Source organism: Podarcis raffonei, chromosome 10 (assembly GCF_027172205.1).
Source record: "Podarcis raffonei isolate rPodRaf1 chromosome 10, rPodRaf1.pri, whole genome shotgun sequence".
In the NCBI taxonomy this organism is placed as follows: domain Eukaryota; kingdom Metazoa; phylum Chordata; class Lepidosauria; order Squamata; family Lacertidae; genus Podarcis; species Podarcis raffonei.
The window spans coordinates 2,469,832-2,487,966 of record NC_070611.1 but is presented as its reverse complement, the minus strand read 5'-3'; the positions used below and the strand labels follow the sequence as shown (position 1 = coordinate 2,487,966).

Genomic DNA, 18,135 nt, shown 5'->3' with positions numbered 1-18,135 from the left:
ATCTTTGTGATCTCCAATTTATGCTTTCCTTCTGTTTATTTTTGAAGTTCTCTATTTGGATAAACGAAGCTACACACAGGGAGGTGATAGACAGGAAATGAAGGTCTCTCCATCAGGGAAGAGAGGATCTCCCAGGGTGGGAGGCTGGGGGAGAAGGGGGAAGCTGTGTCTGGATAGGGCTTTTTATTTATTCTCCTCCTCCTCCTCCTCCTCTTCTTCTTCTTTTCCTTCTCTTATTCTTGGTTTTTTTTTCTCTCTCTCTCATTGTATTTTATGTGGAAAACTTTCAATAAAAAATGATTCAAAAAGAAAGAAGTCTCTACATATTAGAATTAGAAATATTGGGATTCTGGTCCTATGGTCCTATGAGGCTACCAAAACAAACCCAGCTAGGAGAACCACCGTTTGTTATCAACAGACTCTTCAATTCTGTGGATTCTTAGGAGAGCCAGACAGTAATTATTTGAAAGCCGCAGAGTCAATAAAAGCATTCAGAAAGAATTTACTGTGCTAGTTTTAAGATAATCCCCACCTCCACCAAAACAAATTTACATAACCTCAGTGCTGATCTTGTTACTCAAGTCAGTATTGATTTGTTTTATGTTTTAAAAAAGAAATGAAGCAGCCCTTAGAAGGGGGCTTGTTTAGAGAAAAGCAAGCCACAAGGGCTGGTTCACACCTAAGCCAGCACTCTGGTTTGTTTCCTCGAGTGAAGTAGATGGAGGGAAGGGGAGCATGATTTGAGCAGCCTGCACCAGCACACTTTCTGGTTCTTGATAAGTCACAGTTTGCTTAACTCTGGTTTGCCATCATACATGAACCAGGCCACTGTGGGTCAGTGCTCAAAAACTGTCAGATATCAGATGCACCAAGACCTACAAAAGCCACACAAGGAGTCTCTCTGAAAGTGAGATGAAGGAGATGAAGGAGCTATGGAGTACTAAATGGTGATAATGAGACAGGAAGAAAGGCAGAGGAGTAATTTGCCACTAAGCAATGTATTTGCATAATGAAAATGTACAGTTTGTAATTTTCATTCCTTGAAATGAACTTGTAGTTAAGCAATTAGTGTTTGAGAATAAATGACAGGAGCCAGCTTGCTGCCTTGCTTAATTGCACCACAAGGATAGTGATAGCATTGCAGTTCTGCTAGCATTTTTCCCCTAAAAATGTTCTGATTTTGCCTGATTTAATTTAAATTTAAAGCAGACCTGTGCAACTTGTGATCCATATATCAGAGCCAGCTTTCTCCTGCAAAAAGAACACCAGTTGTCAGACACCTGATGGGCCACAGTACAGGGCTGGTAGACTGTGTTCAGCTGGGTGGCTCAAAAGGGTTGTGATACAGAGAAACATAAATATATATTCAGAAGCAGCCATAGGGTTCCCTGCTCCCAGACTGGTCCTCTCAGCCTTGACAATATCCCAGCTGCACTTGGGTACTGCAGGGTCTATGTCTATAAAGCAGAAGGGATATATTTTAAATGGCTTCACCTCTCTAGTTTGCATAGTCCATCTTCCATTTAACCTCCCTGCCCTCTGTTGTTTCAGGCATTTTTCTCCCCACAATGACTCACTCAGCTGGGAGGGAAATTGCTTGAAGCAATGATACACAGGCTGCGTACACACTGTACATTGAAGCACAGCTCCCCCCACACACACACACACAAAGGATCCCGGACAGTGTGGTTTGTTAAGGGTGCTGTGGGTTATGGCTCTGTGAGGGGTGCACCACAGTTCCCAGGATTCTTTGGGTGGGGTGAATCTGTGTTTAATGTATGGTGTGTGTGGGCAGCCATAGTAAAGTGGCATATGACTGCCCTATCATGTTTAGCCGGCCCTCAGGAGAACAGCTTCGGTGGCCCGCAGTCGTGAGCTCTGAATTCCCCGGGTCCAAGCTAGGCTTTTTGCAACATGGGCTGCAGTGGGGTCAGGTAGGAACCCCTGGAAGGAAGAACCCATGATGTGTGAAAATTGCCTTCTAAGACTTTTAGCATAGCATAATTCAAATGGCACAAAGCAACGATAAGAATTATTTGCTGCTGTTAATGATTCTGGGAAGCCGTTTGAGGTTTTGAGTAGGGTTGCCATATTTCAAAAAGTAAAAACCAGGGCACCCCCAAAAGCTGTTGAGTTTTTTTAAGGGGGACCCAAAGACACAAAATTGTAAATTGGAAAATCTGAACATATGGCAGCCCTAGCTTTGAGGGAGTGTTGTTACCGTATTTTTTGCTTTATAAGACTCACTTTTTTCCTCCTAAAAAGTAAGGGGAAATGTGTGTGCGTCTTATGGAGCGAACGCAGGCTGCGCAGCTATCCCAGAAGCCAGAACAGCAAGAGGGATCACTGCTTTCACTGTGCAGTGATCCCTCTTGCTGTTCTGGCTTCTGAGATTCAGAATATTTTTTTCTTGTTTTCCTCCTCCAAAAACTAGGTGCGTCTTGTGGTCTGGTGCGTCTTATAGAGCGAAAAATACGGTAGTCACTGTGAAATTTGTCATATACGTGGCAATTGTCTATTTTGGCTGGAAACTCCCTGATCTTGATATTCCCCTGTGTTTGGGCAAATGACCAAGGAATCTTTTACTGCTGATGACGGGCTCAGGCACAGTTCTTCTATCAGAGGGGCAAAGAAAGATTTAGCTGACTTGTAGAATATAAGCACTGGCTTTCCCCGTTTTTCAGGAAAACAATAACACCCACTAATTGGCACAAATCACATACTGAAGAAAGACTTCCCTGTCTAAGCAAGTGCATGTCAGTGGCACTGTCCTTTTCATTAAACTCTCCATTTTACCCATAGGGCAGTCATGGGTGAGTCAGTACTTCATACTGGGAACTGTTTGATACTTTTACAAAACAATAAGTATGTGTTTGTTCTTCCTTTGCTGTGGAAAGACCACACATCTCTTCTGGAAACAGTGAAATCCAGACAGCCCCACACCTGATGGTACCACAACTGCAGTTTTCAGTTCTCTATGGAATGTGACTGAGTGGGTGCTATGGGGGTGCTCAGTGCCCCATTTCACTGCTTGAGGCAAAATGGGAAGTACCACATTTCCCTGCCCTGTCGCTCCCACGGCTGCCACAGCTGTTGCTGCTGGCACCACTTCTCTGCCCGCCCTGTCACTTCCACCATCTCAGACAAGATCTCACCAAAATCGCGCAAGAGCTTGTGTAATTTCAGCAGATGCCGGTGGTGCTTCCGTGCTAGCAGAAGAGATGGTGGGGCGTCCGTGGGGCTGCTGCCTTGGGGGCTTCTGCTGCCTGAGGCAGTTTGTCTAATGGCAGAGCCAGCTCTGGGGGTGCTTCATCTGCAGACGACTTATCAGCACTCATTCATTGCTGTTCTGCTTTGAGCTGGAAATGGAATAGCAGCTTTGCTCCCAGACTTCTAACACTCTGCAGTCAAGTGGGCAGTCGCCCTTTCTTCAGGCACAAATGTTAGCGTGGGGAATGGGTGTTGTTGGTTGTTTCTGGACCATTGTGTGGGGAGGAAACATTTCATACTCCTTCTCCCATTGCTGACCTCTCAATCATGACCCCCCTGCAATTCAGGGGGAGAGATGTTATTTAAATATTCAGTTCCTTAAAACTGACTGTTATGGTCCCATAATTTCCTTAACTGAGTGACTAACTGGCCTAGTACATACATGCAGCTACACCATGAGTTCCCCCTGCAGTGCTACCCCAGCCACCATTCCAAGAACTTTCCTTCTTTAATGTGCAGGCTGTGCTCTCCTGTGTCTAGTGCTGAGGTTCACGTTTCCTCTCCTTTTCCCACAAAGAGTGTTGAGCATAATCCTCGCCCGCCTGCCCCCCACTCCAAGCAAGCCCTGCAGGGGGAGGGAAGAGACATTCTAATCAATGGCTGCGTTTTGGAAGAAATTAAATCAAGGGGTCTTATTGTGTGCGTCTTCCTCCCACCCACCCCCTTTTCCTGCACCGTACAGATTTCCCCCACAGAATCTCTCCCCATGAAAACACACTGTCCTGTGTTGTTTTTTACATTCAGAGCTAGTATTATGAAATGCAGGAAGAAAAAGGAACCTAGACATCTGTGATAGCTTTGCTCCGATTTTGATACTATAGTGGGAGGTTACTATGCTCCCAGATGCAAAATAAATAAAGGGAAAGAAAAAAGCTACCCCACAGCATTTCATTAAAGGGGAACAGATGTTCAAACCAGAGCAGCCAGCCAGCCATTGCAAGCCTCATGGCTAATTTCTTGTAGACTGATCCTCCTTTTCGGATTCTCTCTTTTTCAGCAATGAAATAGTAAGGACTGACTTAAAGAAGCTTCCAGCTCTTCCAACGCAGGCACTTAAGGAGCACCCATCTCTTGCTTACTGGTAACTTTTCTGTGTGTTTAGAAGCACTTACCCTTTTCATTCATTTGTGGGATGATGCATTGGTCAAGATTGCTATGTGCCTATCTATACTGTAGAGTTTTATTGGTTTTCTCACTGTTGTGACTTCCCCCAAAGACTTATGATAATTGCTGTTTGGTGAGTGTGTTGATTGAGACTTCTCAGTTAGAGATTCCCTAAGATAGATAGATAGTTTATTACAGCCATAGGCCCATATTATAATAATAATAATTTATTATTTGTACCCCGCCCATCTGGCTGGGTCTCCCCAGCCACTCTGGGCGGCTTCCATAGAAACCAAAAATACACTAAAATATCACAGATTAAAAACTTCCCTGAACAGGGCTGCCTTAAGATGTCTTCTGAATGTCAGGTAGTTATTTATCGCTTTGACATCTGATGGGAGGGCGTTCCACAGGGCAGGCGCCACTACCGAGAAGGCCCTCTGCCTGGTTCCCTGTAGCTTTGCTTCTCGCAATGAGGGAACCGCCAGAAGGCCCTCGGCGCTGGACCTCAGCATCCGGGCAGAACGATGGGGGTGGAGACGCTCCTTCAGGTATACTGGGCCGAGGCCGTTTAGGGCTTTAAAGGTCAACACCAGCACTTTGAATTGTGCTCGGAAACGTACTGGGAGCCAATGTAGGTCTTTCAAGACCGGTGTTATATGGTCTCGGCGGCCGCCCCCAGTCACCAGTCTAGCTGCCGCATTCTGGATTAGTTGTAGTTTCCGAGTCACCTTCAAAGGTAGCCCCACGTAGAGCGCATTGCAGTAGTCCAAGCGGGAGATAACCAGAGCATGCACCACTCTGGCGAGACAGTCCGCGGGCAGGTAGGGTCTCAGCCTGCGTACCAGGTGGAGTTGGTAGACAGCTGCCCTGGACACAGAATTGACCTGCGCCTCCATGGACAGCTGTGAGTCCAAAATGACTCCCAGGCTGCGCACCTGGTCCTTCAGGGGCACAGTTACCCCATTCAGGACCAGGGAGTCCTCCACACCAGCCCGCCCCCTGTCCCCCAAAAACAGTACTTCTGTCTTGTCAGGATTCAACCTCAATCCATTAGCCGCCATCCATCCTCCAACTGCCTCCAGGCACTCACACAGGACCTTCACCGCCTTCACTGGTTCTGATTTGAAAGAGAGGTAGAGCTGGGTATCATCTGCATATTGATGGACACCCAGTCCAAACCCCCTGATGATCTCTCCCAGTGGCTTCATATAGATGTTAAAAAGCATGGGGGAGAGGACGGAACCCTGAGGCACCCCGCAAGTGAGGGCCCAGGGGTCTGAACACTCATCCCCCACCACCACTTTCTGAACACGGCCCAGGAGGAAGGAGCGAAACCACTGCATAACAGTGCCCCCAGCTCCCAGCCCCTCTAGACGGTCCAGAAGGATGTTATGGTCGATTGTATCAAAGGCCGCTGAGAGATCCAGCAGAACCAGGAAACAACTCTCACCTTTGTCCCTAGCTCGCCGGAGATCATCAACCAGCGCGACCAAGGCAGTTTCAGTCCCATGATGAGGCCTGAATCCTGATTGGAAGGGATCCAAATGGTCCGCATCCTCCAGGCGTGCCTGGAGTTGTTCAGCAACCACGCGCTCAATCACCTTGCCCAAGAATGGAAGATTTGAGACTGGGCGATAGTTGGCCATACTGGCCGGGTCTAAAGATGGTTTTTTAAGAAGCGGTTTAATGACCGCTTCTTTCAGCGGATCTGGGAATGTTCCCTCACAGAGGGAAGCATTCACCACCCCGCAGAGCCCATCGCCCAGCCCTTCCCGGCTTGCTTTTATTAGCCAGGATGGGCAAGGATCAAGGAGACAGGTGGTTGGTTTCACGCGTCCAAGCAGCCTGTCCACATCCTCGGGGGTAACGGATTGAAATTGATTCCATGCAACTTGACCAGACAGAGCTCTAGCACTCTCCCGCCCCAGCCCTGCTCCCACGGTGGTGTCTAGCTCCTTCCGAATATGAGTGATTTTATCTGCAAAAAACTTTGCAAAATCGTTGCAGGAGATCTTGGGGTCTTTACAAGGCCCCGGTGGTAAAGGTGGTTCCGTTAAATTGCGAACCACCTGAAAGAGTCTCCTGCTACTATTTTCTGCAGATGCAATAGAGGCGGTGAAGAAAGTCTTCTTCGCCGTCGCTATCGCCACTTGGTAGGCTCGAAGTTGAGCTCTAACCTGTGTCCGGTCAGATTCGGAGTGAGTTTTTTGCCACCGACGCTCTAGCCGTCTCAACGATTGTTTCATCGCCCTCAGCTCCGAAGAAAACCACGGGGCTGTCCGGGCTCCATGCAATCGGAGAGGGCGCTTCGGAGCCAGACAGTCGATAGCCCTGGTTAACTCCGCATTCCAGCGGGCCACCAGGGAATCAGCTGAAAGGCCATCAACATGGGATAAAGCATCCCCTACCACTCTCTGGAAACCATCTGGATCCATTAAGTGGCGGGGGCGGACCATCCGAATTGGTCCCACCTCCCTGCAGAGGGGAAGGGTCGCGGAGAAGTCCAGTTGCACCAGGAAGTGATCTGACCATGGCACTTCTTTTGTTTCACTTTTACTTAGTGTCAGATCACCCACGTCACTAGAGGTGAACACCAGGTCTAAGGCATGTCCATGACTATGAGTTGGGCCAAACTTATTCAGGGACAGCCCCATGGAGGCCATGCTTTCCACGAAGTCCCGAGCGGCCCCTTGTAAGGTCGTGTCGGCATGGATGTTAAAATCCCCTAGGACAACCAAACTAGGTGTCTCCAGGAGAAAATCCGCCACGACCTGAAGCAGCTCAGACAGGGAGTCCTTGGTGCAGCGGGGAGGTCGGTACACCAAAAGGAATCCTGTACTGCCCCTATTGCCCAACTTCCAGAACATGCACTCAGAAAACTGGATCTTCCCAGTAGGACGCCTGGTGCAAGCTAGTGACTTCCTAAAAATCACTGCAACCCCCCCTCCCCGCCCACATGACCTGGGTTGCTGTGTGTAAGAGAAACCTGGTGGGCAAGCAGCGGCAAGGACAGGCCCATCTGCTTCCTCCAACCAGGTCTCTGTCACACATGCCAGGTCAAATCCTCCATCCATGATCAGGTCGTGGATGGCAGTGGTTTTATTCATCATTGACCTGGCATTACACAGCAACACCTTCAGGTCATGTAGGTTTCCCCTGTTGATTCCAGTATCCATCCGGTCAAGGCCAGACCCGGAGGCAGGGATAGTCTTCAGACAACGACTAAACCTGCCTCCTCGGTAATGACATGATCTGGTCTTAGCGTAACTCCGCCTCCTGCCCATGATCACCGAGATCGGATGTCCCAGTGCTTCCCCCCCTGTGGAACTTGTCCCAGCCATCGTGTTGGCTGGGGCCCCACTCCCAGGCAGCCCTGATCCCGCCCCTTAAAAACAAAACGCAAACTATACAGAACCAATAAAACAACAACGACAAAAAAGAACAGAACAATTATACTAAAATTAATCCCCAACATCATACAGCAAAACAGGTATAGCAAGATAAAATTAATAAATTAAATTACGTTTAAATCAAGTACATCTCAAACTGTAAGTTTCTAAATTCCATTAAAATAAGAACAATATCGCGCTTAAAATATCAAATTATCAATATAAATCAATATTATTTAGGCAAAATCAATAATCATAGAGTAATCCATTTTTCCTTTTATAGGCTAATACTGTTATCAGAAATCTGGCAACAGAAAGGGACCTACTCGGATCAGAATCTTGCAATAAATGTGTTAGCTGTGTTTCCAAGGAGTCACCTGAGATTTCCAATAATAAAGGGGACAAAAATCTGATCCGAGAAACTGAATGTAGTGAACAACAGAATAGTATAGTATAGAGATTCCCTAAGCTGCCCAGCCCTCACACAACTACATTTCCCAGAGAATGTCAATATTCCCCAACCTGGTGCCTGCCAGATATTTTCAACTAGGACTCCCATCAATATGAGCATGCTGACCAGGGCTGGTGTGAGTTGTAGCCCAAAGTATCTGGAGGGCATCAGAGTGGGGAAGGCTGGTTCATTCATGTGAGCACCAACCTGCAGGTTGAAATAGTACAGCCCAGACACAGATTTGCTACTGCACTGAAAACGGGGGCACAGTCCATAGTTTCCCACCTTTGCCCTCTTGCCGCCTGGTGCGCAGGCCAAGGAGACCCAGAGCACTGCTCAGTTCTTCTAACCCAGCTTCCTCAACCTCAGCCCTCCAGATGTTTTGAGACTACAGTTCCCAGTCAGCTAGAGATTATCTGTTTTCAGGACTCTGCAGTTTTATGTCAACACACATTCTGCCTTTTATAAAATCTGCATTTGGTTCCTAGCAGATGAGGTGGGAGAACTGGGCTGCACCATTTCAGGGGGCAGGTGGGGGAATTGTGTGGCTGAATGCTTCCCCCCCCCAAAAAAAAATCACTATACATACAAGGCTAGCATATTAGATCCCTTCTGCTTGGGAGCTATTTTTATGCACAGATAACTTTTATATTTAAATAAGTATTCAGTCATTTGCTTACAATGGGAAGTGTCCAGGAAGAGCTTTATAACACCTCATTTACTGATCTTGTGAATTGTATCTCAGTGGATCTGAGTTGCCTGATGGTCACCTGCTTATGTAAACTCACTTGGTGAATGTTTTTTTCACTTGTTGCCATAGAAGGAGATATCTCAAAATAGGATGTTTACAGCTATTCACCAAGATCTACAAAGCAGTTCTTACTCTTCCAAGTACCGTATTTTTCGCCCCGTAGAACTCACTGGCCCATAGGACGCACCTAGTTTTTTGGGGGGGAAATAAAGGGAAAAAATTATTTTCCCCCCAGGTGTGGGGCTGGGGAGGGGGAAGCCCGAGCTTCCCCCGACCCTAGCCCCCAGAACAGGCTGCTATCCGCAAGCCATGGGAGAGCTGCGCAAAGCGACCGACCCACCCCCCTCGCTCTCCAGGCTTCAGCAAAAGCCTGCATTCGCCCCATAGGACGCACACACATTTCCCCTTCATTTTTGGAGGAGGAAAAGTGCGTCCTATAGGGCGAAAAATATGGTAGCTTTTGGTGCAATCTGACTGCTCCTCTTGGATGAGGAAGGACAAAAGATTAATATCTTTGAACAAGAGTTGCAAGATAAGGCCAAGATTTAAAAAGTTACTGTTTTCAGTGGAGTAATAAAACCCAGTGATTTCACCTCAGGTAACTTGTTACTACAGTTTTACTATACTATCCCAGGAATTTGGCAACATTATTGTATTCATAATTTGATATTCCTTAGAAGTTTACTTCTCTACTTCAGTAGAGAGCTCTTCCAAATATTAAAAAAAACCTAGTGTAAACACACTGATAAATCATGGTCAGCATGGAATGTTTTTAGGTTTACAGGTTTAATGAATTTGAAATTGGTCTTTTGTGAGTGCACATTCATTCTCCCTCCCTCCCTCCCCAGTTACAAAGCAGATTGCATTTATTTTGTTTTTCTGGCTGTACTCTGCTCCATGATATGTTTGGATTGGTGTTGGGCTACCAACATTTGCTGCTAACATTGTTCTGGTCCCTTTGGTGAGGGCAGCAGCCAGGAAAAGAGCACAGGCTCTCATCTATCAGGCTCCACAGAGAATGGAGAAAACAGTGAACTATTTCTGCTGTGCTTAGAACTGCTGGCAGATCTGGATGGCTGTGCTTGTGGTTGTGTACTAGTGTGGGGTGAAGGAGCTGCACAAAGTGCTAGGAGAACAACCCGTAGAGCTGCTGCCACCCAGTTGCTGCTGCTTCATCCCTGCCCACCAGGCCTGCAGCTGGATGTGAAAAGGGCATCTTAACATCTCCACCTGAAGGATTCAAAACCTTCATTTGAAGCGGGTTTCAGATCCTGGGCAGCCTTTGTCATGGCTAGTTTTGATGCTGTCAATCTGGGGGTTTTTTCAACCTTTGTGTTAACATGCATTTGAACCTTCTTGTCGGTGCAATTTCTTTCATTTGATTTGAAGGAGTTCACAGATATGTTTACAAGCTGACAGGCATGCAGGGGCACTTTAGTTTTAGTGCCATTTCATGCCTATCAAAGAATTAGCCATCTGAAGTAAAATGCATTATGAATGAGTTTACCTGCCACCAAAATAGTGACAGTTTGGAGTCACTGTCATGTTAACAGTTGGCCTCAGCCCATGTGCAGCTGTCAGTGGTCTGCTGAAAAGATGAACAGCTGAAATTCAACCACTTAGAGGCCTTTCTCTCCAGTTAATTTCTCTGTTTGGAATCATCTGTTTGTACAGAAATTAGGAAATGGATAGGTTCTGTTTCTGAAATTTTGGCTCAATTAATACATCACACTAAATCATGGTTTGCTCTACCAAGCTATAGTTCAAGCTTTTAAATCTCATACTTATTTGGGTTCAGTACGTATTGGAGGCAGAGGAATAATTAATGGGGTTTTTTTCATTCATTGTTAGCACAAAGAGTTTCTCTTTCTGACTTGATGGCTGGTGACAAACCATGGTCTGTTAATTCAAACATTGCACCAAACAAGTAATAGTTGCCAGATGTTGCTGGACCAACTTCCATCATCCCTGATGTCAAACCATGATGGCTGGGACTGATAGGAGTTGGTCCAACGGCATTTGGAGAACACCAAGTTGGCTGTTTGTGCACTAATCATGTTTAAGCTTTCTTCACCGTGGCCCTAAAGCAACCTTTCCCAGTTTTGCTGCTGCTGCACCGTGAGTGTGGGGGAAGGTGCTCCCTCCTCAGGCTAATTCCACCTGGCCTAGGGGGCGGGGCCCAGGCTCACCTCTGTGACAGCTTTAAGGACACTGGTGCTGCTGCAGCAAATGTTAAAGATGTTTTTATATATTTTAAGGTGTTTTAAAGGTGTTTTTACTGTTTACTCTGTTGTACCACCATGAATGGTGGTTTTTATCTATGTATTTTTGTTTTGTTCCGTTTTGTTTTGGTTTGGGGTTGGATATTGAGTGGGGTGGGGATTAGTTTTGTTTGGGTATAATTGTTTTTGGTTGTTTTGTTTTTCTATTTTGTAAATGGAGGCAAGTATGAGGCTTGGATTGCTACCGTGGAGGGGCGAGGGAGGTATGGCGGTGGGGGCAGATGTTATAGGCGAAGGGGATCGAGATACGGATATGCTTGTACCCCTTCCAATCTGCGCCCCATCCCGAGGGACGAGGGTAGGGTGAGCAAGGATTACTCACCTCCTTCACTGGTGTTGTGCAATGCCAGGTCTATAGGCAACAAAACCGCCACCCTGCAAGATTTCTTTACCTCGCAGGGGGTCGATCTGGCTTGTGTGACGGAGACCTGGGTGCGCGAAGGGGAAACTGTTACCTTACGAGAGATGGCGCCCCTGGGTTTCTCCGTCCTCCACCAGTCACGGACTGTGGGCCGGGGGGGAGGGGTGGCATTATTAATCCGGGAAGATTGCTCTTTCAGGGCTCTACCATCACCATCGATCCCCGGCATTGAATGTGTTGGCCTAGTGTGGGGCTCTGAGGTGAGCTTGGCTGTCTGACTGGTGTACCAGCCACCTAGCGCACCAGCAGCCACCCTGTCAGGCCTGCTGGAGGCGGGGGCCGGCTGGGCCTTGGAGTTCCCTAACCTATTGGTATTGGGGGATTCAACATCCATGCTGATGCCACTCCCTCCTCACAGGCTCTGGACCTGGTGTCTTCCATGGCGACACTAGGGCTCTCCCAGTTTGTTTCAGGCCCCACACATCAAGCAGGCCACACGCTGGATTTGATCTTTGGCGTCGGTATAGATGTGATCATGTTTCCTTCGATGAAGGTGCCATGGTCTGATCACTACGCTCTGAAAGCCAGGATTGACTTTCCACCCCCACCCTGCTTAGGTGGCGAGCCGATTTGGGCTCACCCGCAGAGGCTGATGGACCCTGATAGATTCCGTCAAGCCTTGCGGGACCTTTCTCCCCCTGGTGACTCATTGACTGAGCTTGTTGAGGGCTGGAATACCCAGCTCCTGGCAGCCATCGATGAGATCACACCTAAGCGCCCTCTGCGACCCCGCAGAAACCGGGCTCCCTGGTTTACCGAGGAGCTTCGGAAAATGAAGCGGGATCTCAGATGGCTAGAGCGAGTATGGCGGGGTGCCCGTGACGGAGCCTCAAGAACATCTTATAGGGTTTTTATGAAAACCTACGAGATGGCAGTGAAGGCCGCTAAGAAGTCCTACTTCTCAGCCTCCATTGCATCCGCTAGCTCTCGCCCGGCGCAATTATTTAGTATAATTAGGTCTTTAACGTCCCTTGAAGGACAGCCAAATTTAAATAACAATCTGACACACAGCTGTGAGGCATTTGCGAGCTTTTTTGCGGAGAAGGTCCTGTTGCTCCGCCATGACCTTCCTGCCAATTTGGATACAATAAATGAACTGGAGGCCCCTCGACTGTCCTCGGGTCCAGTATTGGACCACTTTGACCGGATAGCTCCAGCCGATGTGGACAGACTCCTCCGAGCTGGAAAGCCCACCACCTGTCCTCTTGACCCGTGCCCGTCATGGCTGATTAGAGCATGTCCAGATGAGGTGCGGGCCCCCCTGGGGGATATCATCAATTTGTCCCTTGGCACCGGGATATTCCCAGGGGAACTGAAGGAGGCAGTGGTGCGTCCGCTCTTAAAGAAAACATCATTAGATCCCTTAGATCTATCCAATTACCACCCGGTTTCGAATCTTCCATTCCTGGGTAAGGTGATTGAGAGAGCGGTTGCTGAACAGCTTGGTGGGTTTCTGGATGAAACATCGGCTCTCGATCCATTCCAGTCCGGCTTCCGCGCTGGTCATGGGACCGAGACGGCTCTGGTCGCCCTAACAGATGATCTCCGCAGGCAGCTGGATCGAGTCGGGTCGGGGCTGCTGATTCTTCTAGACCTGTCAGCAGCCTTCGACATGGTTGATCACGAACTCCTAGACCACCGCCTTGCCGACGTGGGGATCCAGGGCACAGTCCTCCAATGGCTGCGCTCGTTTCTCTCTGGTCGGGGACAGAGGGTGGCGCTTGGGATGGAATTGTCATCGCGCCACTCCTTGATGTGTGGAGTGCCTCAGGGTGCGATTCTCTCCTCGATGCTTTTTAACATCTTTATGCGCCCCCTCGCCCAGCTTGTCCGGAGTTTTGGGCTGGGTTGCCATCAGTATGCCGATGACACCCAACTCTATCTGTTGATGGATGGCCATCCTGACTCGGCCCCAGACACACTGACCAGATGTCTGGAAGCTGTGGCTGGATGGTTACGTGGGAGCCGGTTGAAGTTAAATCCTGCGAAGACAGAGGTCCTCTGGCTGGGACGGGACGATATGGGATTGAGGGGGCAACTCCCATCTCTTGCGGGGGTGCAGTTAGTGCCAGCACCGTCCGTTAAGAGTTTGGGTGTAATCTTCGATACCTCCCTCTCTATGGAGGCACAGATTGCAGCTATAACAAAGGCGGCATTTTTTCATCTCCGCCAAGCTAAGCAGTTGGCTCCTTACCTCTCTCACCCTGACCTAGCCACTGTGATCCACGCGACGGTCACCTCCAGACTGGATTATTGTAACTCGCTCTACGTGGGGCTGCCCTTGAGACTGACCCAGAAACTCCAGCGGGTGCAGAATGCCGCGGCGAGACTCCTTATGGGGTCTTCACTGCGAGACCACATTCATCCGGTGCTATACCAGCTGCACTGGCTCCCGGTGGAGTACAGGATCAGGTTTAAGGTGCTGGTTTTAACCTTTAAAGCCCTATACGGCCTAGGACCCTCGTACCTACGGGACCGCCTCTCCTGGTATGCCCCACAGAGAAACCTACGGTCTTCAAATAAAAACATCCTGAAGGTCCCAGGCCTCAGAGAGGTTAGGCTGGCCTCAACTAGAGCCAGGGCCTTCTCGGCTGCGGCTCCAATCTGGTGGAACGCTCTGTCACAAGAGACTAGGGCCCTGCGGGACTTGACATCTTTCCGCAGGGCCTGCAAGACAGAGTTGTTCCACCAGGCCTTTGGTCAGGGCGCAGCCTGACTCCCTCCTCTGGCAACCTGCACAGAATTTTGCTTAATGGTTGCCATCAACTTGATTTTAATTAATTTTTATAATGAAATATTTTTAGAATGTTGGATTATTTGATTGTTTGATTATTTGATTGTTGTTAGCCGCCCTGAGCCCGGCTTCGGCTGGGGAGGGCGGGATATAAATAAAATTTTTTATTATTATTATTATTATTATTATTATTATTATTATTATTATTATTATTATTTTGGCTCCCCCAATAATGTTGGGCCACATATGCCATCATCCCTGACCATTGGCCATGCTGGCTGCTGTGGGAGTCCAACAACATCTGGCAACCCCAGCTTGGGAAGCCCTGCTCAACATACTTCCGTTTGTATAATTCTCTGGCCCAGAGCAAATAGCTAAGAGATCAAGAGTGGGCCACAGGTTGCATGCACAGATATGCCCCACCCCAACATACATTTCTGCTTCTTTTCACTTGCCAGATTCAGCCAGATTGTTGTATCTACACAGATTATATTTCACTGTAACCATGGCTTTCATTATAATAAGGATTTCCAACCAGCATTTTTCTCCTGGTTAAGATGGATCTGGGTAGTGTTATCCATGGTTAAGGGAGGAGGAAATTCTTGAAATAGATATCTGTTTTTGCTGCATTTCTGCCTCTGTGTATGTAGTTCTTGTAGTACGTCTTGTTTTAATTTATAAACATAAAGGTTTTTTAAAATAAATGTTTTTTGCATTAGCTAGCTTTGTTTTTCTGCTTTCCATCACGTAGTATTTTTAGACCTCTGGGAATCCTTGGGCTGATAGATTCCATTTTATGAGATGCCTCTTCTACAGTGGAGGTCCTGCACTGTTTTTTCAGCTGTGCTAAAGGTAATAAGATTCTGTTTCTCTCCTTCAAAGTGAGGACCGAGTTATTGAGCATTACAAGAAGCTAAATGGGCAGACGAGAGGTCAAGCCATTGTCAAGTAAGTTGGGAAGAGGGATTCTACTATGATGAACTTTGTCTCTGGGATGTAACATGGAGGGGGGAGTTGAACATTCTACAAGTAATTACGTAGCGTTTTCTATTTAGTGCAGTGGTTTTCAGGCTGTGTTCCAGGAAACACTGAGGTCCTTCAGAAACTTATCAGGAGTTCCTCAGTGAGAAGATGACTAATGTTGGCCAAGCCTTAAAAAAATAGTCTTCCTACCACAGCTGATTATTGGCCACAATCCACAGTTGCAGGAGAATATTGGCTGGGTTCTAAAGTGTGTACTCAATTGACACAGGGCAACAGCAAAGCCTAAGAAGATCTAGAACTGCACCCTAAGACAGATGGGTGTTTCAATATGTTTGGGGGTCTCTTGACATAAAAATTCTTAAAGAAAGGGTTCCCTGAAGGCAGAATGTTTGAAAACCACTGTTTAACATATGCTCTTTCAGACTGCAAGTTCTCCTCTAGGCATATTGTTATTGTCTTTAATTTAGATTTCATTGCAAAGAATTTGAACGTGCCACTCCAATAAATACTTCAATATAATCCAGTATTTTATGGAATATGTTACAATGGTGTGAAAGGTGATGGGATGTCTCATTGAAGCTTAACAAAATCTACAAATCCTTTTTAAAATGTCTAACAATTTACCCTACTAGTCCTCACAGCTTCCCATCAAGATGGAGATAAATAAAACATGCTTCTGTGTCCAATCCAATGATATGAATCCACTCCTACTCATCAGTTTTAGAATTTGTGTAATTAACACATCCTGGAAGGGGTGCCCAAATGTTCATGAGGGTGTTTTTCCAATTCCCTCCCCTTGTTGTCTGTGTGACACTGTTATTTTGCACTTCCCTCCACAGCTACATGAGCATTGTAGAATCTCTTCCAACATACGGAGTCCATTATTATGCAGTTAAGGTACGTTTCAACTGAAAAGTGTTCTTTGATGGAATTGGATTGGTTTATCGCAAACAATTACGTCAGAAATCATTCTTCATTTACACAGTAATGAAAATTCTAGTCTATTTCCTGTGTTAAGATCAATAAATAGCTTTATTAACTTCATGGTGATGCACTTTAAACAGAAAAATAATGCATCTGAAATTGCTTATTTATTTGATTGATAGACTGCTTATATGCCAAAATGGAGTCTAAGTGATTTGCAAGAATCGCTTATAAAATCCATACATAATTATAATACACAGAGTATTAAAGCATCCTTAATTAGAATGTACAATACAGTAAAAAAGCTTGGCAATTAAATCAATAAACAGTTTAAACAAGAAGATCAGAAGTTCAAATTCAGATGGATGTCTGACTGAACAGGTGTCTCCTTGGAAGGTGGCAGAATGTCAATATTATTATTGTTTTATTAATTTATATACTGCTTATATTTCAAAATGGCTTCTAAGTGGTTTAGTATAATGGAGCAGTGCAATTCCATTGTAAATCTTTACGGTTTAATTTATTTGGTTCTAGGTGAACTTAAGTGTTTTAGTTGCAAATTGTGGATAATACCCTACCAATACATACAAACACACTCCTTTCATACACCCTGAACAGCAACTGAGCATTAAGAGGCTATTCATCGGTAATGCCCCTGCCATGCCCAACAGGAAACAGAACAGAAGCTGCAAGGAAAAGGCTGCAGTAATCTTTTAAAGCGGGAGTGCACAACCTGTGGCCCTCCAGAGCCAGTGTGGTGTAGTGGTTAAGAGCGGTAGTCTCGTAATCTGGGGAACCGGGTTCGAGTCTCCGCTCCTCCACATGCAGCTGCTGGTTGACCTTGGGCTAGTCACACTTCTCTGAAGTCTCTCAGCCCCACTCACCTCACAGAGTGCTTGTTGTGGGGGAGGAAGGGAAAGGAGAATGTTAGCTGCTTTAGTGATAAAGCGGGATATCAAATCCAAACTACTCCTCTTCTTCTTCTTCTTCTTCTTCTTCTTCTTCTTCTTCTTCCAGATGTTTCTGAACTAGAATGCCCATCAGCCCCAGCCAGCATAGTCAGGGATCAGGGAGGTGTAGTGCAACAACATCTGGAGGGCCGTGAAAAGTTTCAATGGTGTTTTGCTAGTCCACACAGGCTGGCACTTTGGTTTCATTTAAACTGGTAAAAAATGATCACAAATTGGGATTTAAAAAAGCAAGACAGGAGGACAACACACACAAAAAACCCTGAATGCAATTTATTGACAATGACATTCGCTGTCAAAAGTGAGTGAAGGTTAACAATTAACATGAAAACTGCTTGTTTGAAAGCAACCTCTGTTAAGGAATGTTCCAACCGTCGAAGACTGTCCAACTATACCAAACACATTTGAAATTAATAAAGGCAGCGGATTCTTGCTACCTTTGCCTCTACGTTTTGGCTAAGCCCCCTTCAGAATAACATTGACTCTGGTATATGTGCACATGTTTTCTTTACACCAGGACAAGCAGGGAATTCCTTGGTGGTTAGGACTTAGCTACAAGGGAATCTTTCAGTATGACTACCACGACAAAGTGAAGCCAAGAAAGGTAAGCACATTATTTAAAGAGACTTACGTTGCCTTTTGCTTGAATGAGGAGGTCAACATGTTTAACTTCTGAATTTTATAGATAATTTTAATCTATATTTTTGTTTGATGTTTACAGGTTTTCTGCTTACAGGTTTTAGCAATTAAGCAGTATGCAAATTTTATTAAATTGATATATAAGCAGAAACATTTGTCAGTGAGTGTTTCTGTAGGCTACTTAAAGAGGCCATGGCAGAGAATTAAGAGTCTGA

The 18,135-nt window shown here is 46.4% G+C and overlaps 1 protein-coding gene across 14 annotated transcripts in view; it reads left to right on the top strand.

The window, feature by feature from the left end:
- The window catches only part of FRMD4A (FERM domain containing 4A), a 464,351-nt gene that overhangs the window by 366,468 nt on the left and 79,748 nt on the right, over window positions 1-18,135 (top strand). For 13 of the 14 annotated variants that reach the window (XM_053406326.1, XM_053406327.1, XM_053406332.1 and 10 more), the window contains 4 exons: window positions 4,268-4,351; window positions 15,288-15,353; window positions 16,229-16,286; window positions 17,799-17,885. In XM_053406326.1, the coding sequence (XP_053262301.1) occupies window positions 4,268-4,351; window positions 15,288-15,353; window positions 16,229-16,286; window positions 17,799-17,885 (295 nt within the window). The remainder of the gene's footprint in view (window positions 1-4,267; window positions 4,352-15,287; window positions 15,354-16,228; window positions 16,287-17,798; window positions 17,886-18,135) is intronic. The other variant, XM_053406330.1, reaches the window with a different exon arrangement.